The 25,664-nt window shown below is 38.1% G+C and overlaps 6 protein-coding genes and 1 long non-coding RNA gene across 18 annotated transcripts; 2 read left to right on the plus strand and 5 right to left on the minus strand.

The window, feature by feature from the left end:
* Positions 1-759: 759 nt before the first annotated feature.
* LOC143185677 (uncharacterized) lies at positions 760-1,789 on the minus strand. Its single transcript, XM_076388904.1, has 2 exons — positions 1,469-1,789; positions 760-1,132 (listed from the first exon to the last, which is right to left on the minus strand). The coding sequence occupies exons 1-2, from the start codon at positions 1,666-1,668 to the stop codon at positions 985-987; spliced, it is 348 nt and encodes a 115-aa protein (XP_076245019.1). The 5' UTR covers positions 1,669-1,789; the 3' UTR covers positions 760-984.
* A 1,031-nt stretch (positions 1,790-2,820) lies between these two features.
* On the plus strand, positions 2,821-6,699 carry LOC143184941 (uncharacterized). 2 transcript variants are annotated; one of them, XM_076387598.1, is made up of 4 exons: positions 2,821-3,163; positions 3,410-4,603; positions 4,939-5,003; positions 6,663-6,699. In XM_076387598.1, exons 1-2 carry the CDS (start codon positions 2,926-2,928, stop codon positions 4,600-4,602), a joined length of 1,431 nt encoding a protein of 476 aa, XP_076243713.1. In that variant the 5' UTR covers positions 2,821-2,925; the 3' UTR covers position 4,603; positions 4,939-5,003; positions 6,663-6,699. The 2 variants fall into 2 exon arrangements, with proteins under 2 accessions (XP_076243713.1, XP_076243796.1); XM_076387681.1 differs by lacking the exons at positions 4,939-5,003; positions 6,663-6,699 and having other exon boundaries at positions 3,410-3,838; positions 3,926-4,602.
* Positions 6,700-8,642: 1,943 nt separating this feature from the next.
* LOC143184722 (kanadaptin) lies at positions 8,643-12,178 on the minus strand. 3 transcript variants are annotated; one of them, XM_076387207.1, is made up of 8 exons: positions 12,108-12,178; positions 11,204-12,018; positions 10,848-11,122; positions 10,600-10,742; positions 10,354-10,514; positions 9,870-10,250; positions 9,188-9,781; positions 8,643-9,098 (listed from the first exon to the last, which is right to left on the minus strand). In XM_076387207.1, the coding sequence occupies exons 2-7, from the start codon at positions 11,921-11,923 to the stop codon at positions 9,371-9,373; spliced, it is 2,091 nt and encodes a 696-aa protein (XP_076243322.1). In that variant the 5' UTR covers positions 11,924-12,018; positions 12,108-12,178; the 3' UTR covers positions 8,643-9,098; positions 9,188-9,370. The 3 variants fall into 3 exon arrangements, with proteins under 3 accessions (XP_076243322.1, XP_076243382.1, XP_076243461.1); XM_076387267.1 differs by lacking the exon at positions 12,108-12,178 and having other exon boundaries at positions 9,188-9,223; positions 9,329-9,781; positions 11,204-12,077; XM_076387346.1 differs by lacking the exon at positions 12,108-12,178 and having other exon boundaries at positions 9,188-9,223; positions 9,319-9,781; positions 11,204-12,077.
* Positions 12,179-13,303: 1,125 nt separating this feature from the next.
* Positions 13,304-21,763, minus strand: LOC143185054 (choline/ethanolamine kinase). Of its 4 annotated transcripts, XM_076387796.1 has the most exons (8): positions 19,075-19,190; positions 18,729-18,825; positions 18,536-18,621; positions 17,028-17,140; positions 16,078-16,557; positions 15,688-15,934; positions 13,689-13,853; positions 13,304-13,590 (listed from the first exon to the last, which is right to left on the minus strand). In XM_076387796.1, exons 1-8 carry the CDS (start codon positions 19,090-19,092, stop codon positions 13,474-13,476), a joined length of 1,323 nt encoding a protein of 440 aa, XP_076243911.1. In that variant the 5' UTR covers positions 19,093-19,190; the 3' UTR covers positions 13,304-13,473. The 4 variants fall into 4 exon arrangements, with proteins under 4 accessions (XP_076243911.1, XP_076244155.1, XP_076243985.1 ...); XM_076388040.1 differs by lacking the exons at positions 18,536-18,621; positions 18,729-18,825; positions 19,075-19,190 and adding an exon at positions 21,209-21,763; XM_076387870.1 differs by lacking the exons at positions 18,536-18,621; positions 18,729-18,825 and having other exon boundaries at positions 19,075-19,216.
* On the minus strand, positions 18,048-18,541 carry LOC143186208 (uncharacterized). The gene is made up of 2 exons (XR_013003028.1): positions 18,416-18,541; positions 18,048-18,257 (listed from the first exon to the last, which is right to left on the minus strand). It is a non-coding gene; the product is annotated as an uncharacterized LOC143186208 (long non-coding RNA).
* LOC143185380 (galactose mutarotase) lies at positions 21,016-23,448 on the plus strand. The gene is made up of 5 exons (XM_076388367.1): positions 21,016-21,136; positions 21,759-21,967; positions 22,112-22,479; positions 22,686-23,108; positions 23,238-23,448. Exons 1-5 carry the CDS (start codon positions 21,102-21,104, stop codon positions 23,316-23,318), a joined length of 1,116 nt encoding a protein of 371 aa, XP_076244482.1. The 5' UTR covers positions 21,016-21,101; the 3' UTR covers positions 23,319-23,448.
* LOC143185752 (uncharacterized) lies at positions 23,125-25,057 on the minus strand. 6 transcript variants are annotated; one of them, XM_076389270.1, is made up of 3 exons: positions 24,927-25,057; positions 24,765-24,810; positions 23,125-23,754 (listed from the first exon to the last, which is right to left on the minus strand). In XM_076389270.1, exon 3 carries the CDS (start codon positions 23,752-23,754, stop codon positions 23,512-23,514), a length of 243 nt encoding a protein of 80 aa, XP_076245385.1. In that variant the 5' UTR covers positions 24,765-24,810; positions 24,927-25,057; the 3' UTR covers positions 23,125-23,511. The 6 variants fall into 6 exon arrangements, with proteins under 6 accessions (XP_076245385.1, XP_076245224.1, XP_076245516.1 ...); XM_076389109.1 differs by having other exon boundaries at positions 23,125-23,757; XM_076389401.1 differs by having other exon boundaries at positions 24,765-24,835; positions 24,927-25,044.
* Positions 25,058-25,664: the final 607 nt, after the last annotated feature.

Raw genomic sequence — 25,664 nt, forward strand, 5'->3', positions numbered from 1 at the left:
TTGGACGTTTCGTGCATTTCTACTCCTTCGAGTCGACGTTCGAAACGTTGCTTTCGCTTGGTCGAAGAGTGCCCATTTCGCCGAAATTGATCGCTTCGTGAACAATTGTCAAGCAGCGCGTCACTTCTCTCTTCCTCCAACACCGTGTACTCCTTCTGTTTAGAATGTGTGCCATTCTTTTATTTGCGAATCAACTTGTTATCTAAGATGCACAATGATATTATGCTTGCGTTCAGGCAAACACTAAAAGGAAATGTAACGCTACACGAATACATTTAAAACAGCAACAAATCCGACCACGACGACGGTCGAACCTCAACTGAGGGCTGCTGAGGGCGCAGCGGCGCAGCGATTTTTCGGGATGGGAATGTACCACGCGGCACTTCGGCTGTGTTCGGCCACTTTCGTTCCTTTTCGGTTTCATCTCGATACCTTGTTTCTCGTTTCTCGTTTCTCGTTTCTCGTTTCTCGTTTCTCGTTTCTCGTTTCTCGTTTCTCGTTTCTCGTTTCTTGTTTCTCGTTTCTCGTTTCTCAATTCTCGACTCCCGATTCTCCATACTCGATTCTTGATTCTCTATTTTCGATTCTCGGATTCTCGATCCTGTCACTTCTTCGAGCTAGAATTCTAACACTATACTAACATTAACTATACGAAGTATAAACAATATGCTTAGCAATATTTTAAAGTGAGGTAGGGGAACTCAAATGAAACATAAAATATTCTATAATATAATATTGGAGCTGCTTTCATCTTGCAATAATAAGGCTTTAAAGTTATTTAGTGATTTAATGATTAGAAATCGTATATATTGAGACATGAAATCGAGCATTCTGATTATCTTCATACAGGATTTTTCTTACGTGTAAATCGTGTAAGCGCAGTTGTTTCTCGAGAACAATTTTAAATACGTAGACGTGCATGGCTTATCGACGTTACAACAAACCGTCAAATAAGCACACCATGTATTCGGTTCAATTTCAAATTTATGCGTCATTCATCGTTACTCGTAACTTACGTTCAACTTGTAGAAAGTAATCGAGCAGATCTGCGAGTATTTGACGACGTGGTCTGTTGAAAAACTCTCCGATGGTTTCGTGAACATGTAATGGAGGTCGCTCATATAGTACATGTCTGCAAATAGTTTTTAGTTCATACGTATGTAGGTATGAGTAAAGGTTAACAAAATGCATTCATTTGCCTATATCAATAATATATGTACATACATAAGTAGTGTCCGCAACACACTTGCTTACACCCTGAACGACGCATGGGCAAGGAAGTTTCCTCACTTTACCCGCTTTCTGCACATTTCTTCCAAATGATATCAAGTGTGTCGCGGATAGCAGATATATAGTTATGTACATCGAATATGGTATGCCTCAATGTAATTTATACACAAATACGATCAAACGAAAAGAAACGAAGATACAAAGGAGTTGTTAGGAGGAGAGGACATTTAAAACTTACTTTAATAAAATCGAAATAAATGCCCGAATTTCGGGATGCTGTTTCAAGTAAATTTCATTTTCGTCCCGATGCAGAAGTTTTCTTTCATTCAAATTTCTCTTTTGATATTCATCCAGAGCGCCGATATCATAATTTCGCGTACCAAATGCCGGATCCTTTGGGTGAAAAGAACGGCGACGACTTTTAGGAACACGATCCATTCGAGCGTATCCACTGTTAAAATGTACCTAGGTATGTATATAAATAAATGATTTCGATAAACCGGCCAACCAGTACATTGGTACTTACGCGCCAACTTGAAATAACGACCTTCTTGTCCGAAACATAACATAATCAATAGAAAAAATGGTCATAGCGAGAAATATTGATCTCAGATTTCTAAACCTTAGTGGAAAGAAACGGTAACGTGGTTATTTTCTCGTTATCGCTAAGCAACGATTCAAACAATACTGTCATCTCATTCCTGTAATGTTTTTCGATCATTCATACGCATTTACTCGACAAAGGTCGGGAGTTGATTTAAAAGAGGCAGAAAGCATGTGAGCGTACATACGTATGTACTTACATGAATACGCATGCATAATGTGCAATGCGAGCAGAAAATCAGAATCGTTAGAAGCAAAAACAAAGATCAAAGCAAACAGACAACATATAGGAGTGGATATCGATAAAAATGTAAGTTGCATTTATTAACTGCATCAGCAGATGTATGTACACAATACATATAGGAAAAAAAGAAGCATTCAAAAACATATTCATATCCAACGAATCATAAGGAAATATGGAATATATTATGTATAATTCGCTTAAAAATAAAAAGTGCAATGCGATCTATGTAAGCATTTTTAGGCTCACGATATCTCTTATCCTCTTGAAAGAAATTCTTCTCCGACGCCTTCCTGACGATTAAATGGAACAAAAGTAACACTCGAACAAAGTTCACGTCACTCTATGCACATACATACATATGCAGGTACATACCTATACGCTGCTTCGATACAGAGACATATCATTGTCGTTTCATCCGTATCCGAACGAATGTTTGCTTAGGTTTCACGAAAACGAGAAACAATGTTAACCGTGAGTGGGACGAGAGGAGAGAGTGGAAAAAGGATGAGAAATTTGAAAGTCCCAAAGAAGATTGGTAGGGATGTATAAACTTAGGTAGAAGCAGGAAAAACTGGTTAAGCGTAAACGAACGACGGAGAATCATCGTAACACAATTCGAAGGAAGGAAAATGTTGCAATCTGATGTCAATGGTTACTGCGTGTCTCGCGACAGTTTTCATTTCTACAACGGAACGCAATACGCGGAGACTTAACATAAAGTGTTGTAACTGTGAAGCGTTCTCAGTTGCATTTTCATTCAAAAGTATCCGTGTCGAAGAAAACTGTATATCTAGTCTATAGATCCATTGAATCACATCAGAATTACGTTCGGGTACGATTACAGACTTATGTTTACGAAAGGTATCGTGATAACGTTACTTTATCTTAGTCATGTTTCGTTGTATCGCGCGGATAATCAAACAGAATCAAGTGAAGAACTTGCCCGAAATTGTTGCATTCGCTATGTTCATATTATCGAGAGTCAAGAGGTACGGTGCAATTTCGAAAATTCGAACACTACAGCAACGGCGACGATATCGTACGATAGAATCGCCGACATATCTTGTTGCACGAGTTGCCTTCAAGGTAAGTATGTATTTTAAATTTCACTCATCCGACGACGATCAACCACGCCTTCATTTTTTTTTCAATCGGAGATGAGATGAAAACACAGTTCATCGCGTCGTGAAAATTACACCGGTCGTGAAAAATATCGAATAGTGAACGTGGTCGTTTCTTCATTTCTATTAAGAACATCGTAAATGTAATGTGGAACGTTATCCAAGGGTAAAACAAACCAAATATTATGATACGATATATTTGATATTTCAGAAATATTGAAAAAGATAGAGAAACCGGGGGGTACGAAGAACGACGAGCTGGAAGACGTAATCACTGAGGCAAAAATGGATTCCAGACGCTCTTGCTTCGAAACATGCTCATCTAACAACACCCAATCGTTTATTCGAGTCCGGACAGAGATGGAAAGGAAAGACGACAATGTTGGCGATAAGACTGTCGGCGGTAATGACACCACCACCACCGCCACTGTTGTTCCTGAAAAATCGCTGGAAAACGAGACACGATTATGGCACTGTGACAGCGTATTTACATCGCTAAATTTTTGGGGCGCCAATATAGTGATATTCGCGAACGCGATTTACATCGTCCCTTACATTATAGTCGTACTTGTTTACGCCGTGGTTCCAAATTTAAGCGTGCGAGCTTACAACAAAGCTGTTATATCTTACAATGCTTCAAGTATGATCTTGAACGGAGTTTTGATTGGTATCGGAACGTGCGTGTTGTGCCACGTACCACTCTATTCTTACGTCTTTGTGCTTTTAGGATTAACAATCATGTTCTTTACGATAGCTTCAACTTTTTGGCTGTTGGTCATTTGCATCGACATAACATTAACGATCACAAGATTTCGACGAGCATCACCGAACGATTCGACGACAAGATATCGTGAAGAAGAAAAAAGGAAATTCACAACGTACGCTATTTGGACTTGGGGAGGGTCGCTGTTACCGACAGCCTTAGCTTGCGTTGCAGAACTGTCTCCTTTGTTACCAAAATCCTCTCCCATCAGACCGAATTTCGATAAATTCCAAGATGGCGCAAATATCGCCGTTATTCTCTATGTCGCATCTTTTCCAGCTTTAATTTGTCTCGCAAACAGTATTCTTTTTTGTTATACATCATATAAAATGTACATAATACAGAAGTCAACGAAACTCGCAGCTATGAACAGTAATAGTTTGAAGATTCGTACCGCCAGGAAGCGGTATTTTCTTTTCCTCAGACTTTACCTCTTAATGGATGCGCCTTGGATCACCAGCGCGCTTGCAGCCGCTTTCACCGATCTTTGGGTGTTAAAATTTTTGCGAATGATTCAACCGATGCTTATGTTATTGGCCATTTTACCTTCGCATATGATAGGTCGTTTTTTTACACGCAGCCGTTATAAACACCCAAATCCGTCGTTGAATCATTCCTCAAAATTCTATCGAGAGCCTTAATGTAGGTATATCTACTAATTATCATTATAATTCTTCACGCTCCAAAAAATTGATTTTTTTTTTTCAACTTTGCATTCTCTTTTTTTCTCTTCTGCTTCTTCCTCTTCCTCTTCCTCTTCATCTTCCTCTTCCTCCTTCTCTTCCTCTTCCTTTCGTGTCCCGAGTATATGTACGTACGATCGACCATTGAACAAACGAGACATACCGTTTTGCTACATTCGAAAATTTGTTAGATTCGCAACTAAATATGTACCTAAATATTATCGATGTTATTTGTACAATCCACGTCCTTGCAAGTACAGTATCTCCTCGTTGAATGCTGAACTTATTTTATAGCTCCCTCCAGCAGATGACAGAAATCGGCGAAAGAAGTGAGTCTTGAAAATAGTGTCCATACCAAGGTGAGACCACCGATTCTGAGTTGCTACTTATAATTAGTTAGCACTCTTTGACTAAATATCGTATGTAATGCGGTTACAAAAGCTTTGATTTGGCAAAAGTTTCGAGACACTGGAAAATAGATACGATACGAAAAGAGGCGAAGGAAGAAGAGTGACGAGGATCGAAAAGTATCGGTAGCAAATTGTTTGCACGACAAGCTCGAGCACTTACACGATTCGGCATAGCACGCAGGAATAGCAGTAAGAGCGTAAATAAATAGGCATTCAGATCTACAGTCATGGTACATGTATAAAGATTCCAAGTAAAAAGGTATCTCCGAAGTACTCGACGTTCTTTATGTAGGCATGTACCTATGTAGTAGGATGCCCCTACTCCTTGTAGCACAGGAACAACAGTTTTGTCATAGGTCCAATGCATAATCCTTCTTAACGACTCAGGTAGCGTATTACTGCCTCGAGAATATGCCTTTCAATATTCGCTCTTGTTCTCGAGGATAGATCGTGTTCTGTACTAGATACGGTAAAATTACGCAAATCGAATACTCGATTCCATCTAGGGATTCCTTGAAACACGCCTAGAGTTACAGTTACACTAACGAAATGTACAGATAATATTCCGCCAATGCGATCCATCTCTAAAGTGATCGCCTCTTACTTTGATGCTTATAGATTTCGATGCTCAATGTCGCAACGATATCAATTATATTAACTTACACCGGTGTCGACTAACTCGAGATCTTGCTCCCGCGAGCTATGCAACGTATTACGTTTCTTCTCCAACGGTTCGTTTCATATCATTTCACTATATTCAAGACAATATATCCATCGATCGATCCAAAATCTTTTACTGAATTCGCTGAGAAATCGTCTCTAAGAAGAATAGTGGCATATTTGTTTTTTCTAAGCTACTCATTCTATCACTCTTGCCAAGTGATTCGTATTCATTAATCAGCTGTACATTAATCTCATGTCAAAATTTTATCCAATGATTGATTGGAACGCGCCCGTACCTTACACAAAAATGTACGTATTCATAAAGAAATTTAAATTTCGCTTAACTCGCAATCATCGAAGAATAAATAGGTAAGTAAGTAATTACGGATTAGAACGACATTTCAGCACGCAAACCTTTTTACTCTCAATAAGGACAACGATAAGATCAATTACCCTATCGTCATCTAAACCGCCATAATTACAGCACAAGTATTTACGTGGGGCGTGGTGAATGTCTCTGAAGAAAGAAGCAAAGAAGGGGGTGGGATCAACATGTACCAACTAATCGGTATAAAATCTATGCTACCGGAAAGCGACGGCACGCAGTCGTCGGAGAATCATCAGACCGTTCTTATTAACACAGAGCATCATGGACTTTAAAGTAGTAGCAATATTAACACCAGTAATAGTAGTAGTAGTACTAGCAGTAGTAGTAGTAGTAGTAGTAGTAGTAGTAGTAGTAGTAGTAGTAGTAGTAGTAGTAGTGTAGTAGTAGTACTAATAGTAGTAATAGTAGTAGTAAGTGCAATACCAGCAGCAGTAACAATAATAGTATTAGTAGCATTTCTCCTTCTCCTAAGCAGGAGAAGTAGAAGAAAATTGACGATATTCTAAAAACGAGCATCCCGTAATTAATTTTGATCGCTCTTTCATGCGTACATACAGGTTATTTGTTATTTGGCTGTATTCGTAACCATCGCTCGCGCAGGAATAATCGCCCCTGCTGGGAGTACGGTGGCTGCGACTCTTCCATCTCCAACTACGGCAACAGTCATCAGAACCGAAAATTACGATCCGAATCCTCAATACAGTTTCAGTTATAGCGTTGCTGACGCTCTCACGGGTACGTACGATACACCGCGCCGTTACAATTATTGTAGTCTAATCCGATATTTATATTAGTTTTTTTTTTTTTTTTTATTATTATTATTATTATTATTATTATTATTATTATTATTATTATTATTATTAAGATATGTATATTAGTAATTATATATGGGATAATTCAATATTTAACGTGCGAAAAATGAAAAAATCTGCGTACATGTATTATATAGCGACCAGTTCTCGATCGATACCCTGCTTAACGTGTTTACACATCTATACAGGCAGAGTATATCCAAATATGCGAAACATTCTTCATACATATGTGAAGAATATCAAAAAACGTTATGCAACGGTATAGCTAGAAGAAGAATTATTATATTAACGCCACCAATGAAATTATGCAAAAGGTGACAACAAAGCTCAAGAGGAAACTCGTAATGGCGATGTTGTTCAGGGCAGCTACAGCTTAATCGAACCAGACGGTTCGCGTCGTTTGGTGTCCTACGCCGCCGATCCTGTCAACGGTTTCAACGCCATCGTTCAGAAGGATCCTAGCGTGACGGTGTCGACGGTGAAGACCGCGGCGGCGGTCGCTCCTGTTGCAGCAGCAGCAGCAGCAGCAGCAGTGCGACCAGTCCTCGCATCACCTGTACTTGCACGACCGACTGCTGTCATCGCCGCAGCTGCCCCTGCCGCAGCCGTAGCCATTCGTCCTCAGGTACAGAATTTCTTCCAAAACTCTTTCTTATTCTATTTCACGCTTAGCGCGTTCCTTTCTGTTCATTGTCACTGATGTGCGACACAAAACAAGAAATAATTATCAAATTACACTGCAACGAAGAAACTGAAAAAAACGTTTATCACACAGGCCACGTTACTGAGCGCTGCTCCCATCTTGAGACAACCATTGCTGGCGGCTGCCGGTCCGACCGTAGCCGCAACTAATGTAGTTACCGCGAATACAGGACTAGTAGGTCTTGGTCTGGGTCTTGGACTGAGGCAAGGCTCGCTCTACGGTACGCAGGCTTTACTCGCGGGTGCTTACGGTGCCGGAGGCCTCGTCAAAGTGCATTAAATTGTGTTACGTAGCGACGCAACACACTTGGATCGCTACATATTATGGCTTCGGTCAATTCGACTTGGCTCTACTCGATTTTCCTCCATCTTGTTTCACTTTGCTCCATCTTTCGATAACTTTATCTCATTCTGTCCTATTTCTCTTTAGAGAATAATTTTTCCGTCGCTTACTTAATTCCTTCGAAATATATTCGGTTTCTTGACGTTTGCTGATCGTTAGCAATAAATACGAACATTTCGAGTTTCTGCACACGCATACAAGAAAAAAAAAAGGAAGATAAAAAGAAAGCTGAGGATGATCGAATAAGAGGAGGCATCCATCACGATACGCAGAAACAAGATTCTATTCATCCGAGAAGGAATACTCAACATAGTATTTACCTTCTAAACATAATCGGTAAAGGTATTTCACGTAATTTATGACACCTCATTCGATCGCGTCGACGACGCACCGCTACCACTCCAACTTTATTGTTCAGACTACAATGGAAAAGATTGCGACAAAACCGTTTTTCGGCATCTGTTTCATTGCATTTTTAGTATTTAGTTAGTAGTCAAGGAGCAAAGTTAACATTATTCACAATAACTGCGATACTAAACGCGAAAGTATACATATACATAAACATACATGCATTCTGCGACACAAGATATCTGTAGAACACGTTACACTCTTCATAGACTATAAGGAAAACAAGTACCTACCTATAAAATGAAATCAAACGAAGTGATAAAAAAAAGAAATGACCAAAACTCGTCGGAAAATTTATTTTAATGCAACGCATTAGTCGTTACACATTCCTAATGAAAGTGGAAACTTAAATCACAACTAACGACGCTACGTATTTATAAACGAAATACCATTATCAAATATAAAAAAGAATAAATCTGTTATTTAGCAAATATCCAATGGAGTTTAATATCTTTCCGTTTACCTTTTTTTACGATTCATTTAACATAGATTTAACGGAAAAACAAATGGATCGAAAATTCATCAAATCTTATTAACATAATGTTACAGGGCAAAGCGAAACGCATTTCCATAGGGGAAGACGAGCGAACACGATTCACCCCTCAAGAATCGAACCAACGCGAATACATTCCTGTCAATTTCGCAAAATCGTGCACTGCATACTTGAAAACTATCGACGTATACTCCCGCGTCGCCTAACGGCCTTGTGGAGACATTGTGTAGAAAACCTAATTTCATTATAAACGAAACTTTACGTTCGTAACTCTTCAGAAAGTCCGCAATTAGATTTATATTTGAATAAGTAACGTATACTTACTTATTCCTTAAAGAAACGTACTGACCATTTTGAGTTCTGGAAAAGAGAAAAATTGATGTGTAACATCATGCAGTAATTAAACTACAGTATACCTATCATAACAGGAAAAAATATATAAAATATCAATATACATATATTTACAATACGCAGTAATACACAAGTGCGTAAGAATACAGTTTTCCTTCAATAACCATATTTTTCATTAAGATTTGTTTTTCCGTCTCCTATTTGATCCTGTGGCGGTACCCACATGGAATAATTATCTGTATAAATATTCTGATCATAAACTGTCTTTTCTTGTTCTTCACGACGTTTTTTCGTCGTGGAGCCAACAAGCTGTTTTTGTAGCTTATTTTCGTTAGTAATAGTAGCAATAACAGGAGTAGTGATAGAAATGGTAACAGGAGCAGTGGTGTTAGTAATAGCAGCTGTAACACTAGTACTAGCAATAACAGTTACAGAACTCGACGATTCAGGGCTTTTATTTTCTCCGGATTCTTCTTCTTCAGATTCTACTTCAATCTCTCTGTCGGTAACTATATTTGATGCTAACGAAATATTATTTCCATCTATTTGACGATTTGGCTGTTTTTTCTGTAGAATATCAAATAGAAATTGTGTTCAGTCTGTAACTTGAGATAAAGAAGTTGTCCTTAAACTAAAACGTCTAAAAAAGCTTTACCTTTCTAAGACGTGACTCTGATTCTTGAATCTTGCCTACTGTCGACGTACCTCCTTGTGCAACATTTATTTTCGTTGTAACCTTATGCGTTACTTCATCCGCGGTTACGGCATAAGAAACAAGAGGCGGCAAATTTGCTGGACGTGTCAAATTTAACAACTTAATTAAACTTGTTTCTTCTTTACGAAGATTTTGTAATTCTAATTTCATCTTATCAATATCAGATTTAGTCAAAGCAAACGAATTTAAATTCGACATAAAAACATCCAACGCGTCCTCTTCCACTGATTCTTTCTTTCTACTATTTTCATTGTTTTGCCAATTCTTAATAGAATTCGACAGATATGCAATTCGTTTCGCAACTTCCTCATGCTTCTTAAGCTGAAAGAATAATTACAAAGATAACATAATGTCTATCGAAATTTTCTCCCAAATCAGACGTATATGTTAAAAAATATAGAACAGGTAGCTGAGTTTAACTTACCAGCGAATCATAAGTTTCAACCTTTTCTTCCAATTTACCAGCCAATCGCATTCTCTGTTCGCGTTTTCTTTCTACCGATCCTGTCCTATCCAGAAAATTGTCTTCATCCGAATCGTAATAATCTTCTGCTTCCCAATTTCTTCTTTTTCTCTTTCTCGCTTCTACATACATTTGAATGTCCAAAGAAAGAAGATAATGGTAAACTGATTCGTATTTAGAGAAGAAAAGAGTAAATCATATACTTACCATGATTCGCTTGTCTTAACAATCCGTATTTGTCTAAAATTTTACAAGCTTCCATAGCACACTGCACAACTGCTTCTTTTTTCTTACCTTTAACAAGGGTTTCTGCCCTTACAGAGTGACCGACGATATCATCCATGGGTAGACTAAATTTATCATAGAGAGACATGTCGAAGGTACATATACACATACTCGCACGATTTCAAATCTATATAATAAACATTTTCTTATCTAAGATGGAAAATACTTACTCTACCCAGCATAAAAATTGTCCAAGTCCTTTCTCTTCTACCTGATATTGAAGGTCATACCCCTCTCTTTCGAACCAGCCTCTTAAAGTTTTTTTAGGATCTTCCAAAACTAAATCATCATCGGTAATGCAAGCATAAGGATTTTCAGGCATATCCGTTTCTTCATCTGCATCCTCACCCATACCCCAATCAATACCATCGCTTTCTATCTGTTCTAAGGAAGCTTCGGCTTCCTCTTTCGTACGTCGTTTTTCCAGTTCTAAAGCTCTCATCTCCTGTAATAGAAAAGATAACACAGAGATCAGAGATCTTTTGTCTATTAACAAAAAGAGAATAAACAAAAATGACTACGATACTTTTAACTCGAACACTGTATATCGAGATTCTTCCTCTTGATCTTCCAATGGTGCTTGCAATATATACTTTCTGTGGCTACAACCAAACCTGAGCATATGACCTCCTTGCACTCTGACATAAACATTGGGTTTTATGCGATTACCATTCCAAAAAGTACCATGAGTACTTCCTAAATCATAAACGTAAAAACCTTTAGAGTTTTCCTTATCTTCTTCTGATCTATACTGTATAACAGCATGATATCTTGAAATAGTTGGATGTGCTAAAGACAAATGGCATGAAGGTAACCGTCCAATAATATAAAAACTTTGTTTGTTCAATGAAATTGTTTCTATAATAATTCCAGATTTTAACACTTCCATTTTATAGTCTGCTTCTGGTTTTCCACCCCAGGGTGGTTCTACATATGGAAAAGGTGGATCTTGAATACATTCTTGAGAATTCGTAACATCACATGGATACGAAGTGATGTTCTCGTTTGTTGAAACTATTCTCTTGAGATTTTTATTAACTGATCGAGAACGTCTAGGACCGATCAGTACAGTTGGTGTTTTAAAAGTTGCATTGCCAACATCTTCAGACGAATCATCAGCACAATTTTGTACACAATTATCGTTCATGTTTTCTTCTTTACGTTCATCGTTTAACCGATTTTCTAACATGAACTTATTTTCCTTTCTTTCTCGCATTAGTTGCTCTACGCTTATATCTGTTTCCATCCCCTTCGTGTTGGGCAATTACTGTAATGTATACTGTATTATAGTTTTCAATTATGCAAATTTTGTCGTTCAAAGTACTTGAAAACCTTTGGGAACTAAAATTTCCAATGAAAAATACTTATTAAAATTCGTAAACAATGTCAAATAACCTCACTAATCTTGTTACATAGATAGATATACCTACTCTCGTATTTATTCAAAAATCCAACTGCGCATGACATATTGCACTACGCACATCGTTTACGCCATCTACAGAACAAAGAAGAACTGTATGAACACAACCTACATAAATGCATGCATACATTCGTATGGAAATACGGTATCATCGCACGTACATATTTTGCGTCAGTGGATCTGGAAGGAGGAACAACGGAACAACGATGTTGGAAAAAGGAATAAATAAAGAAAATGTAAAAGATACGCATCACTTTTATTAAAATATTATTCTTCGATTATCACTGAGAAAGCATATCGCATTTGAAAAATGTGCACGGTAAACCGTGGTGGGAAATTAAAAAATTACGCAAGTACCATTAAACCACGAGTTAAAAATGAAAATGAAAAAAATTTAATGAGAAGTCTGTATATTAAAAACGTAACTTTGGATATAATTTTGCCAGTGATGGTCCATCACTATTATCACTTCGTTTTCCTGTACATATGAATACGCTTTGTTCGTGAAATAAAAGCGATATAAACGTACTTAAGTACACGTGACGCGCGACGAGAAAAGATACGATTGATAGATTGTATCGTTAAACGTACAAAATCTCCTGTTCAAATCCTAATTGCCAACGATCCATCCTATCCAGGTACAACAAAATTATAACTATGTACAAATCAGTTATACATGCGTATGTGCGTGCATACATACAAATACATACATACACGCATACGTACACATGCGGCCATCGATTTCACGAGCATGTGTAAGTATCTATGTAATATGCGTATGCGTATGTGTATGTGAATATTTGTACTTGAATGCAGACATATTGTACACATGTGTAGTATCCATGATCATGTATGCTTAGTACATTTATACATATGCATACATATGTATACATATGTAGGCAATGCTTATAAATGATAGGAATATCGAATGTCACCGACTCCAATATCCGGCTAAAAATATCAATAGTCTGGCTTGGAAATTGAGCAGCATTTCCCTGAAAAGTTGACGGTGTCACATTGCAATATCGTACATCACCTCTTTGTTTATACTTATCCTATATCACATTGTAATTCGTAAAGCATCGCTTTTCTCTTCCTTCTTCCATTCTTCTTCGTTTCTCTTCCCTTCTCTACTTTTCCCCTCTCCCTCCCGCCGCACTCTCTTAACGAACCTACTCTTTCTCTCTCCCCCCCCCTCTCTCTCTCTCTCTCTCTTTCTTTCTTTCTTTCTTTCTTTCTTTCTTTCTTTCTTTCTTTCTTTCTTTCTTTCTTTCAAATCAAGATAATTACGAGCACATGAAAATGTAGCGGGTAACAGGTGTTTTCACGTTACAGAAGGAACGTTCCAAGCTGTAACAGTCAAATACCCGTTTCGTTCAATCAACCACGGTGATCTTTTTGTCGGTGACATCGTTGTCTATCGTTGGCGGTCCAGACACCATTATTTTCTCCTTTAGGTACTGATAATGTCTTAATCTAGAAACTGCGTAATCCTGTAACGCGTGAATCATATTGTAATAAGACTAATCAGTCAGTATCAGAATCGATATAAACTATTTTGTTTAGGTTTAGATTCAATACGCATACCCACCCAGTAACCGAATGGAATTTCCGACAGTTTTGCATTGACGATGCTCCATAAGCCCCAAAATAAGTGACTAGCCAACGAGAATATCTTGATTTCCGTTACGATTCGTTCTTCTTCCGACGGTCCTTCCTTGCCGACCGTTCTCAAGTAACTTCTTATGAAGCTGAGCTGTCAAAGAAAGTAAATCGTTTAAACGTACCATACAATCTGATACTACTAAACGGTAATTGAACGAAATATAAGAGAATAAGTAGTATGTATATGTACACATGTATATTCGCACGGACGTACGCACGCACATGTACGTATCATATTGCATAAATATATGTAATTACGTACGTACTTATACACTCACGCGCGCGCATATATATGTATGTCTGACTTGTATCCGATATATTGTATACGTTTGATGTAGATTTGTACAGACTATAGATGTGTACGTTTGTACATGTACATATACATACATGTATTTAAGAAATACTGGCTGAACTTGAAAAGAAACTTTTCTGAAAAAGAAGAGCATAGAGAAGTTGAACGCGGAAATGGTAATGCATAATAAATGTACCTGATTGGTTTGAAAAATCGAGTAATAAAATGTGTGATCGGAATAAAGACGCGTGATTTCTAGGGATACTGATACGGTAAACGGTTAATTTATACATATAAATAGGTTGAGTGAAGTGTCTTAATTGGAAATAACGCGATTTTACCACCCATAAGACACTGTACATTTATCGAGCAATGTAGATTATGGATCGACTATCGAGAGTGCGTGTAGAGATGTACTCTAGAGTCGTAGATGCGCAGGTACGGGACTGATGTTGCAAAGGTGAGTGGTGTGGCACCGGTCGTTCTGGTTCTCCATAACGTACGGTGCGAGACAGGATCCATCGCATTGGCAGATCGACATGCCGCCCATTATTCCGATTAGTCGATTGCAGGCATCAGCCTTGTCTCATCGAATCGTGGTCCTGTGAAACTAATATATACACACGCAGCACACGCCAAGCAGTCCTCGATCTGCTCTCGATAACTCTCGAAATCGCTCGACCGAGCACATACAGGTACGTATGATGCGTTCACGCGTACCGCATACGATCGAACTTGGTCTTGCGCTTTCATATGATATTTATCTTTCATATTTATTTTGACGAAGAAATGTCTAAGTAACGGGACGAGTGAAGTAATCAGCGAGGAGGGATGGAGGAAGGAAGGAAGGGAGGGATGGAGGAAGGAAGGGAGGGATGGAGGGAGGGAGGGAGGGAGGGAGGGAGGGAGGGAGGGAGGGAGGGAGGGAGGGAAGGAAGGAAGGAAGGAAGGAAGGAAGAAAGGAAGAAAAGAAGGAAGGCAGGAAGGCAGGAAAAAAGAAAGAAAGAAGAAAAGGAAGAAAGTAAGTAGCGTGTAAAGGAAGAACGTATCTAGGTAGACATGTATGGATTTTACTCAAGTACTCAACAATTTAACCAAACTATTCTACTCACGATTCTACCCCTTTCGTACGTTTCAAAGTTATCGCAACACAGTGTATCTTTTCTAGATTTCCTTCAGATTTGTATACTTTTAAACGTGAATTATCAAGGCTGAGTAATCATGTCTCAACTCAACACTTTTCATCGAAATCAAAAGATATTTTGTTCGTTCACGCTTATTTACCAATCCCGCTACGTAAACGTAAGTACGTATACATGCGCCTACTTGCAGTGTTAATGTAATTTAGCTCAGGTCGTGAAACGAAAGCGACATCGTTGTTCATCTTCCCGATCGGATTGTAAATACGTTCTATTATAAGTACATACTCTGTTAAAGTCAAATACAAGTAGGAAATTTAGTGAGTATTTAGCTAGTCCGATGGCGCAAGACAAGTCGAACAGTATATGTACGTGTGTTGATAATAAGGAAAGGATAGTAAAACGCGATACCTTACCCGAAATATCTTGAAATATCTACGAATGTTTTGAGAAACAGAGTCGTGGAGCCGAAATTGGGATCTCCCGAAACTTACCTTTTGCTCTTTCGTAGGTCCAGATCCTGTCCGCTCGTGAAAGAAAGGATATTCTGCTGCCGTGTAATCGTACTGCCATTCCACGAAGTGATTCGCTATATCGAATGCTCGGTAGTTGTAAGAACAATACTCGAAGTCGATAAGAACCAGTTCCGGTTTCCGCGTGTTTTGTCGCAACAATATATTGCCTTCCTGCATATCGTTGTGACAAAATACGACCGGGTATTTTTGTTGCGTCGCGAGAGATCTGAAATTGATACGCAACAGATTTCAGGATCACTCAATCCAAGTTTTCGTTTACAAGTTTATGAATGATTCTTACGTAGGAAAATAAGAGAAAATAAAGAATAAAAGATTAAAATAATAATCGTACTCCTTGTTTCTTCTTACCTGAACCAATTGACCTCGTGATCCAAGTCAATCGTCCGTATCGCATGAACGTTTTTCAAATGTCGAGCATCTATGTCTTCGATGCTTTCTAGAATATCTGTAGTTGTGTCCAACCATTTGGCCATGGTGTCCCACAGCCAGGTCGGTTCTTTACTTATTGGAACTTGCATCATATGAATCTGACCCATTTTTTCGGCAATCATACAGCTTAAAGTTGGATCTGCCAATTCCTTGGTCAATAATGGTCTAGCCGGTATGTATTCCTCTATACGTCCACCAGGGAATATACCATGCAACTTGGGTCCAAGTCGTCTTTCAGACAGCAACGTGAAAATTACCGACTCGGTTATCAAACCTTCCAACGCTCTCTCTCCGTGTACTTGGCCGTATAATCGTAACAAAACTTGCCGTGGTTCGCCACGAATCGGAACAGCTCCGTCCGGAAGTTGAACATTGTACAACCAATTACTTAGCCCACCGCTGCAATGACAATTGTACGTTAGAATTATGCAATAGATACGTATTACATTCGTATCGTAACAGTCAATCATTTCTTAAATCACAATCATTGTAATGATCAAAGACACGTTTCGAAGCGATTGAACAAGGTCTTCATCGGACGTGTTCTGGGGGCTGCTGGACTGTCAAGTAAGATTAGGAGTCAAACCGTTTTCTCTTCTTCGATTTAGAAGGGAAAATTTGTAACAGCAAGTGTCACGCTGTCAACTTTCTCTACGCAGTTGTGATTAATACGATCATTCGGTCAGAGTTTGTGCAAAGACGCGTGACTCGATTATTTACGATTAGCGTTAGTCTAGCAGACTAGCAAATCAGTTGTGCGAACGAACGAGAAATCAACAAATCACGCGAGGAAATATGTACTACTTACATACCTACGCACAATGTACTCATGCATACGAAAACGACCAAGACACTAACCCAGCACTAACCTGATACGTTTCAATGTGATGTTTTCCGCAGTAACGTGCTTCCAGACCCCATGAAGGTAATCGCGACATATACGCGCTGCCATTTCCCGCATCTCTGGATTCTCCTCGGACATCTAATATGCAAAGTGTACAAACAGCTCTCAATAATTGTCGACAATACGCACTTATTACTCGCAACAAAACATCGCAGTCGATCGAATTCCGCGTACACAACGCGAAAAGTCGATTCGACGTTAGTCAATGTGAACGATCAACAAATATTCACATTCTTATTCTTCTAATTCTATCACTTTGTCATTCAATTTTACGCCTTTCGATCGAACGCGCTTACTATTCACCGATGACATCGTATAGACTCCGTCACCGATATCGATCTCACGTACGTAGAGTATCTAGTAAATGGAACGAAGGAAAGACGTTCGCTTAGTTTTATTTTAATATATAACCACCAAAACTGAAATGCGAGCGGAGAATGGAACAAGCGTGTTTCAAAATCTAATTATCCGAAACGCGAATAATTGTTTGTCTTTCCGTCCACTATGGGCACACCGCACCGTTTCGGTTTCGGCTTCTGTTTTTTCTTTTTCCCGGTATAATTCCGGCTCAGTTTAACCTGTGAAATGGCGCGTATTACATTTTCGCGGAAAAGTGATACAGCAACGCCAATACGAGGAGACTACTAGAAGCGATCTTCAAAACGAACATAAACACAAGCTCGATCGTATATGACGACCACGAGGGGCACAAGGGGCACGAGAGAACACGTACATCAAACAGTCGTACAAATCTCCTCGCATCTTTGGACACCGTAACATAACGGACACTACGTCTAGTTGCGCGAGACTTGCGCGAAAATAACGATCGATATTTCGTCTTGCGTACTATGCACGATCGGTCCTTGATGCCCCCCCCCGTCTCACCACTTCGCTCGTCTCCCACGCATCGCTTGTACCAACGTCGCGTCGCTACAAGGAGTACGCGGGAAAATAACATACCTATTGTAATTAAACGACCTACGGATCAGCAGGCATTTTCATCGTTTTATTTTTCTTAAGCTACATAAATTATATTTCGCACATTATACATTTTACACTGTATGAATCCGTATCTCGATACGTATACGCATGTGCACGTTGCCCTGCCTCGCGCAACTACAATAGATCGCATGTATGTACTTACATATTTGTATCATACACAGTCCTTGCTCTATGTGTTTCTCTTTTTCTGCAACTAACTCGCAATAAAGTAATCACGAATTACGAAAAAAAAAAGAACGAAAATGTACGTACTTATGTGTGTATTCACAATCTCGAATAACTGTCTAATTTTAAAATTACAAAGTAGCCAATAGCCATTACAGGCTACAGTGGCTATAAGTTTATCATTACCTTTCCACCATACTCTTCCGAATTAAGTATTGCCCATTTTCACTCATCATCAAATTTACTATTGATGAGACAATCTCGGGACAACCTCAATCTATGAATTCGCCTTAAAAGCGTGTTTACCGTGCATGTACTCTGTAAACTCGCTGCCGATAACCAGACGCAGCCCCTCGTAATATTACAACCAGTAATGACTCTTCTCCAATTGCCTAATTGATATATTTTTTAATCAACAAATAACAAATGTGACTCTATTTGGCGCAACAAATAAGATGACTATATGTATAAAAACGATACATGGTGGATTAAACCGTACCTAAGTTTCGATATAGGTATATAAAATGATAATGTAAAATATGCCGCGCGGGATTGTCCAGTTCACAGTGCTTGGTCTTTCTATGGGATAACAAATCCTACGAAACAAATATTTTACGTTCGTACGGAGAATTATCCATAATATGTAGTAAACAGTTTGAGAAAAATGTGTTCGTTTATTCATTTTCTGTAATATTGTACATGTGCGTGTATGTACTATATGTACAATATCAAGTATAGTAAATATGCAAAGTTATAGAAACTTGCTACTTTCGTGACGAGCCAAAATATATTTACGTAAACAAATGTATGTAAGTACATATGTATAAGACGAAAAGTTTACACACCTTATTTGCTAGACCCATCTTAGGATATGCGATTGTTAAATCTGCAATGTCGATAAATCTTGCGTAGATTTCAAACTTCCGATTTCGATACTCTTCTGTAGATGTTTTTTCAGCAATTTCCGATCAATATACACAATTTGCTTAATAAAAGTACAATTTACCGTTGGAGTTTCTCGTAAAGATGAAACGAGAATAAGGTTAGAATCGCCACACGCGACCGATAAATGATTTAAAACAGACTAAAACGCGTGTTTTCGAGAAAAGAAAGTAATTAAGTAGTTAGTGTGTCGAGAATCGGGACGACTTTTCGCTGATGATTCACTTCGACGTTCGATTCAATTGATATCAACGCGGTATGTGAGTCACCGTCGTCATTTATCGTTCATTACAAACAAGAATATATTTACTCGGCGTTCGCCAGTTAATTCAATTTTCCCAATTCACTTGATCCTTTAATTCTTCCAACAAGAATCTACACGATCCTAACAATCAATTTTCTTAAGTTTCGCCAACACGGCAGAAAAATCTGACTTGCAAATTGTACGGAACTTACACCGAAAAATTGTTATTCTTATTTTCAATTTTCTACACGTACACTTTGTATGCGAGTGCAAATGTAAATACGTTAAAACACAATTTTTAAAATAGCGAAGAAACGCGACGTAAGTACCTACTTCTGTGCTTATGCACATACAAATCGACACAAATATGCGAAATGCGAAGTAACCAGAGAAAAGATAACGACACGTAACACGTAACGCGAAATAACCAATAAGCTTTCAACTTTTCTCCTTCTCCTTCTCTTCTTTGGTACTTCAACGACGATAGCGCCACGGCGGTGCATTGTCGTCAATGTCGTCATCAGTCATTGGCCATTGTAGTATTATAGCCATTATAGTATGCATGAACGTCTGCATACATACACACATCGTGCATACACTTCTTTACACAAACCACATTCGCTATTGTTTACACGCGTTTGTGTATGTTCTGTAGTCGTATATTCACCAAATATATTACGGTTAAATAAATGTACTTACTTGATGCCATCAATCTAACAGTCTAATCTTTTAAAATAAATCAGACTTTACAGTTCACTCTCCTTTAAAACACACATCTTCTCTATAGGTTTTGAAATTACACAATCTCGGCTTAACACATATCCTATATTACGGTTGAAAAGCTCTGTTAAAAAATCCGGCTTTCTTCCACGAATTTCTAAAGGAAACATTGACTAGTATTTATGTACATACATATATGTATTTACGTATATTAAACGTACATATGCACGTTAAATTAAAAAATTGTGACATGCTGCAAGTACCAAACGAGCAACATTAATTGTTATGCCATAGCTATAATTTTCTCTTCGATTAACAGAACATAGCGAAAATGACAAAGAGTAAAGAGCAAAGAGATTGCTTGGCTTGGAAAATTTTAAGATTGTATAGATAAAAGAAATGTTTACTCGAAGGTGTTACGAACGTGATAAGTAATCGGTGTTTCGTGTAATGAATAAAGGAGATTAGATAAGTTCTCATTACTTACTCTATGTACAAATATGTACAAGATGCCGTAGTTATTAGATTAAAATGACAAAAACGATGAGCATAGACGATATATAACTTGACATACATGTGTATTTATGTTTTAAGAACGTGACAAAATTTATCTCTTATCGTTTCCATTTTTCAATCGATTCCTCAATATTCTCGTAATAAAGATTATAGTTTTGGTAGATCGTAGAGATTGCGAGAATCAAGACACTTGGCGGATGCTTTATCGATTCCCTTTCTCTCAACGAAATTGAACTTGAATTCAGTGAAGAGATAAACAATCGTCAAGAAATAAAAAACATAACACAACTTATGCCCCTCGCCCCATCCCCACCTCTGTGCCTTCTCTCACAAAACACCTGCAGGTAAATGACGTATGAAGGACGAATATTCTACGCACAGTGAATATTCTACATATCGTTCTCGGTGGTGATCTTGTCCTAACTGAAGAGTGCCGTTCATCGCATTAACATGCATCTACCAATAACGTTATTTTGTTTATTTGGGTAAGGTTAGTTGATATTTAGTCTTAAACCATAGCAGAAGTTAAACGGAAGACATATTCCAAGTTTACATACTTGCAGAAAAATACACACGTATATTACAATGCTTCGCTTTGAAATACCAATTATTAAACCTTTATCTTTCTTATCTTGCGTCTCTCGTTATTTCAATCATATCCCTACATAACATATGTCGATATCACAAATTACAACTGCGCAGAATCGCACAGCTCATAAGTTTGCCTGATGCAGATAAGTACATTGTAGGCCTATGTATAATCCAACGAGAACTGGCAGTAAATTTAGACATGTGTTCCTGTTCTGCGTGTTGCGTCGTCTACCTTTGTCCTTGTCCCGCCCCTGTACCTCCGTTTATATATTTACTGTCAAATCTCGCTGGATATAGTATATATTTATCATATTTACATATGTGTTACATGTACACATAAGTACTTATGCAGTACCACTGATCTATATAGTATTGTACTGCTTCGAATAGCATCAGTTTCTTTGAGTTTCTCTGTGTTTCGATCGGGATCGGTGGAAGATCGACCCTTGCGCATAGCACCCATAAACATATTTATATTTCCATCTTTCCTTTTCTTCTTTTTCGTAACGATTATAGATCGATCATGAACTCGAACGGTAAAAAGTCAATAACGACTGAAAAATGGGGTTCTATCGATGGACGAAGCATAGAGAAGTATACGTTAAAAAACCAGATGGGTCAAGAGGTAGATATCATTACGTATGGTGCAACGATAACATCTATTAGAACACCAGACAAACAGGGTAGGATATCGGATGTCGTTCTAGGATTCGATAACATCGAAGGTAATAATGAATGATAGTACTATTCTAACGAGGAATAAACTTTACGACATAAGCTTTTGTACTTTTTTTTTTTTTTCTAAGATTTTTACCAAATAACAGGTAAAACATATTGTTGCCACATCCAATGTAAAATGTTTTTCGTAGGATATTTGTCTGCGCATAATCCGTACTTCGGCGCGACAGTTGGTCGAGTCGCGAATCGCATTGGTAACGCCGAATTTACTTTGAATGGAGAGAAATATCATTTAGCCAAAAACGTTGGACAAAATAGTCTTCATGGTGGTTTCAAAGGTTGGAGTTCAAAAATATGGAACGCCACTATTAGGAACGATTGCTTAATACTGTCGTTATTAAGCGAAGATGGCGATGAAGGTTATCCTGGAGCTGCTATAGCTTCTGCCAGTTTTACACTCTCTTCTGAGGGAGACTTGCACATCGAGATGAAAGTTTTCGTTACCAAAGCCACCCCGATCAATTTAACCAATCACAGTTACTTCAACTTGGCTGGTCACGTTCGTAAACGAATATTTCTCTTTTCCTCAATTTTTACGTGCACTAGCTATAGATTTAACAGTTTTGTATAAGAACCATTTAAGTAGCATATACATACATACGTCTTCCCATGTCTCTTTTTAAGCCTTATGTGATGTACACGATTTTTTAATTTTTTACATTTCAACTGTTACACGTGTAGATTAATTTTGATTACACGTTTCAGGAAACTAACGCGATCGAGTTATACAAACATCAAATTATGTTAAACGCAACTCAATGGACTGTCACTGATGCAGAAAGTATACCTACCGGTGAAATACGATCTGTTGAAAATAACATAATGGACTTGAGAAACTCAACGACACTTGGAGATGTTATAGATAAAGTACCCGGCGGTGGTTACGATTATAACTTTTGTTTAACAAATAATATTGAAAATAATAAAAATTTTGTTGCTAAAGTTATACATCCTGCATCTGGAAGATATTTGGAGGTATACACTAATCAACCTGGTGTACAGTTTTACACGGCAAATTTTCTGCCTCAACAAAATGGCACAGGTATCGCAGGAAAGAATGGCAGTAAATACTTCAAGCATGCAGCATTTTGTTTGGAAACACAGAATTATCCAGATGCAATCAATCATGTAAGTACCTTATAACTTTTTTCCGAGTTTCAACGACAGTCAATCTTTATTCTTGCACGTAAAAGAAGAAGAATGAACATGATTGTATCAACATTAATAATTGATGTTCATTTATGTTAACGTTTACAGAAAAACTTTCCCAACAGTATACTTGAACCTGGTGAAATTTACCGTCATACCGTAACTTACAAATTTGGAGTAGTCGTTTGAGTCAAGTATCCGTATCGTTAAGAAGCTATCTTTGGCTAAATCATAATAATTTCATGTTATCTATCGAAAACTATAACCAATTTTAAACTTGTACATATTTTCAAATATACATTCTACTGTTCAAAATTAAGTATTCCTCTTCTGGTATATTCTATCTGTCATTTAAATTATGTCTAATAAACTATGGGAATTACTATACGGACAATGAAGGAGGAAGATTAACTTCCAACGGGCGGTGTCGTTGTTTGCCAGGCATAGAATCTATATTCTTCAACAGCCTTTCCTCGCGTTGTAGCGTAACCGGCGCAGTCGCGGGTGTATAACGATCGGAAAGCATTCCTTCTAAATGATATCCAATAAAGCCGATTACACACACGATTGGAAGTTGTATAGAATAGCCAAATTTTGTCAAGACTCTGCTCAAAAGTGGCCACATCTTCTGAAATCAAACAATACCATTTCGGAAAAGTACACACGTACATACATATATACATAGGTAATAGATTCGCGTCAAAAATTCAATTAAATTTGATAAAAGACAGGTTAGGATCACTTAACCGTGTCACAAGTTGCACGAGTATCAAACAAAAACGAATACGTATATATAAATCGGACCAGCATTTAAAGTCCAAACGATCTCTATCATATTACTTACACAATTGTTTCAGCCGTTATCACTAAGCACTAAATATTTGTCTACGTATCGACAATTACAACGTAGTCGGTTCTCCGGACTCGAATGTCTTGTATCGTCCTGTATCGTGCTTTCGCGATTCGAATGGTACTGCGAAGAATCAGTAACGCACACAGTTGTGTAACGCAGTTCCATTTTCGACTTATTCTCATGAACGTGTGTTTGTGCAGTGCATTTAAACGAAACGAACGAATGCTTGTTCGTCCCCCACTTCACTAAAATTCAACTGACACTATCATTCTTTCGTTCGGTTGTCGATTTTATTCATATTCGTAACAATTGAATTTTGCTGAAGGTGAGAGAAGAACGAGCATTCGCTCGGTTGGCCTGATCGAACGCACCATTTAACACGTTAAGCGCGGAGCTGATATTGCCGTGTTTTCCGTTCAGGCGACGTGCCGGCGCTTTATGTTTTAACCCTGATACTGTCATTTCCCATGGCCTGATGCCGCGCCTAACGTGTTAAGTCGCTCAAGCGAGAGCGAGCACAATAATGGCCAACTGACCAAGAGATTCTTATAAACAGTACTAAAAACGTGAAATTGTAAATGATTTATGTACGCATTAGATACATGTGTATGTATATATATATATATATTCACATATATCACGCGTCACGCGTCACGGTATCAGGGGGTACGCGACATGCGATCATGCGATGACACGTGATGCGAGATGCTCGATTCCGATATAGGAAATCTACGATTATGACTACACTATGTAAACTGCTAACATACTGTATTGATACATACCGATGACTACTACGGCTGTGCCATTTTGGAGTATGTTCGTCACCACCTAGGCAAGGTAAACGGTACTAAAACTTTACAATTTACGCGCAAATTTGTAACGTTATTTATAGCTATTTTCTGTGAGGCAATAGTGCGCATAGCTTGCTACGCAAAATTTCTCACCGATTTCTAATTCCTACTTCGTATTTTCTGCTTGGCATTACAAATTCTACGAAGAATCAGCATACCGCGAAACGGAAAATCTTGATACACGTGTCTTCACTCTACTTCGCTTAGGTGACGTATGGGATTTGTTTTCAAAGATGGCGTAGATTTCAATGATTCCGATATGACGCGCGATAGTTTAAGCTGCATATTATAGCGCAAGCGCAGGGCGCGTAGAAAATGCGAAACTTTCATCTTTCTTCTGTTACATGCATACTTTACATACGTATATGTATGTTATGTATACCTTTGCGAAGATTCGTACCGATGAATTTTCCTTCATCCGCGAATCTTCTGCTTTAGTTGGAATTTTATAATTTAACATTCAAGCCATTTGGTTATATGATTGCAAACTTAAATTACAGGAGATACGTCCAATGAGCTGTATTATGCGTGTTTGTTTACATTCAAACGTACATTTGATCTTCTATTACCGATTTACACAAAAAATTTATACTTGCACCCTTTGCTCTATACCATTTTATAGTTTGAATAATGTTCGCACAACAAACCTCGCAGTAGCATTAGGGTGCGAATACACCAGAGTTCGCAAACTGTTCGGGAACAGTATGGAAATTAACTTTCCTAGAAATCATCTGTTCGCGTATCTGTTCGCAATACTGTTCTTGGTGTTCGCGGAAAAATCGAGAGTAAGGGTGATAAAAAGTTTGCGAACTGCTTGCAAACATTGTTTGC

The sequence above is a fragment of the Calliopsis andreniformis genome, chromosome 1 (assembly GCF_051401765.1).
Source record: "Calliopsis andreniformis isolate RMS-2024a chromosome 1, iyCalAndr_principal, whole genome shotgun sequence".
NCBI lineage: Eukaryota > Metazoa > Arthropoda > Insecta > Hymenoptera > Andrenidae > Calliopsis > Calliopsis andreniformis.

Excerpts from the sequence above, each read along its gene's own strand:
- LOC143184722 (XM_076387207.1), bottom strand. The coding sequence starts at position 11,923 with ATGGAAACAGATATAAGCGTAGAGCAACTAATGCGAGAAAGAAAGGAA. Across the intron at positions 10,743-10,847 it reads CAATTTTTATGCTGGGTAGA|TCTACCCATGGATGATATCG; the intron begins GTAAGTATTTTC and ends TGATAAATTTAG. Across the intron at positions 10,251-10,353 it reads TTGAAACTTATGATTCGCTG|CTTAAGAAGCATGAGGAAGT; the intron begins GTAAGTTAAACT and ends TTATTCTTTCAG.
- LOC143185054 (XM_076387796.1), bottom strand. Across the intron at positions 16,558-17,027 it reads ATCACATTGAAACGTATCAG|CGGTGGGCTAAGTAATTGGT; the intron begins GTTAGTGCTGGG and ends TTGTCATTGCAG. Across the intron at positions 13,854-15,687 it reads GACCTACGAAAGAGCAAAAG|CTCAGCTTCATAAGAAGTTA; the intron begins GTAAGTTTCGGG and ends TTTCTTTGACAG.
- LOC143185752 (XM_076389270.1), bottom strand. The coding sequence starts at position 23,754 with ATGTGGCCACTTTTGAGCAGAGTCTTGACAAAATTTGGCTATTCTATA.
- LOC143184941 (XM_076387598.1), top strand. The coding sequence starts at position 2,926 with ATGTTTACGAAAGGTATCGTGATAACGTTACTTTATCTTAGTCATGTT. Across the intron at positions 3,164-3,409 it reads TTGCACGAGTTGCCTTCAAG|AAATATTGAAAAAGATAGAG; the intron begins GTAAGTATGTAT and ends TTGATATTTCAG.
- LOC143185677 (XM_076388904.1), bottom strand. The coding sequence starts at position 1,668 with ATGGATCGTGTTCCTAAAAGTCGTCGCCGTTCTTTTCACCCAAAGGAT. Across the intron at positions 1,133-1,468 it reads TTTATTTCGATTTTATTAAA|ACATGTACTATATGAGCGAC; the intron begins GTAAGTTTTAAA and ends AACTATTTGCAG.
- LOC143185380 (XM_076388367.1), top strand. The coding sequence starts at position 21,102 with ATGCATCTACCAATAACGTTATTTTGTTTATTTGG. Across the intron at positions 22,480-22,685 it reads ACTTCAACTTGGCTGGTCAC|GAAACTAACGCGATCGAGTT; the intron begins GTTCGTAAACGA and ends TACACGTTTCAG. Across the intron at positions 23,109-23,237 it reads ATCCAGATGCAATCAATCAT|AAAAACTTTCCCAACAGTAT; the intron begins GTAAGTACCTTA and ends TAACGTTTACAG.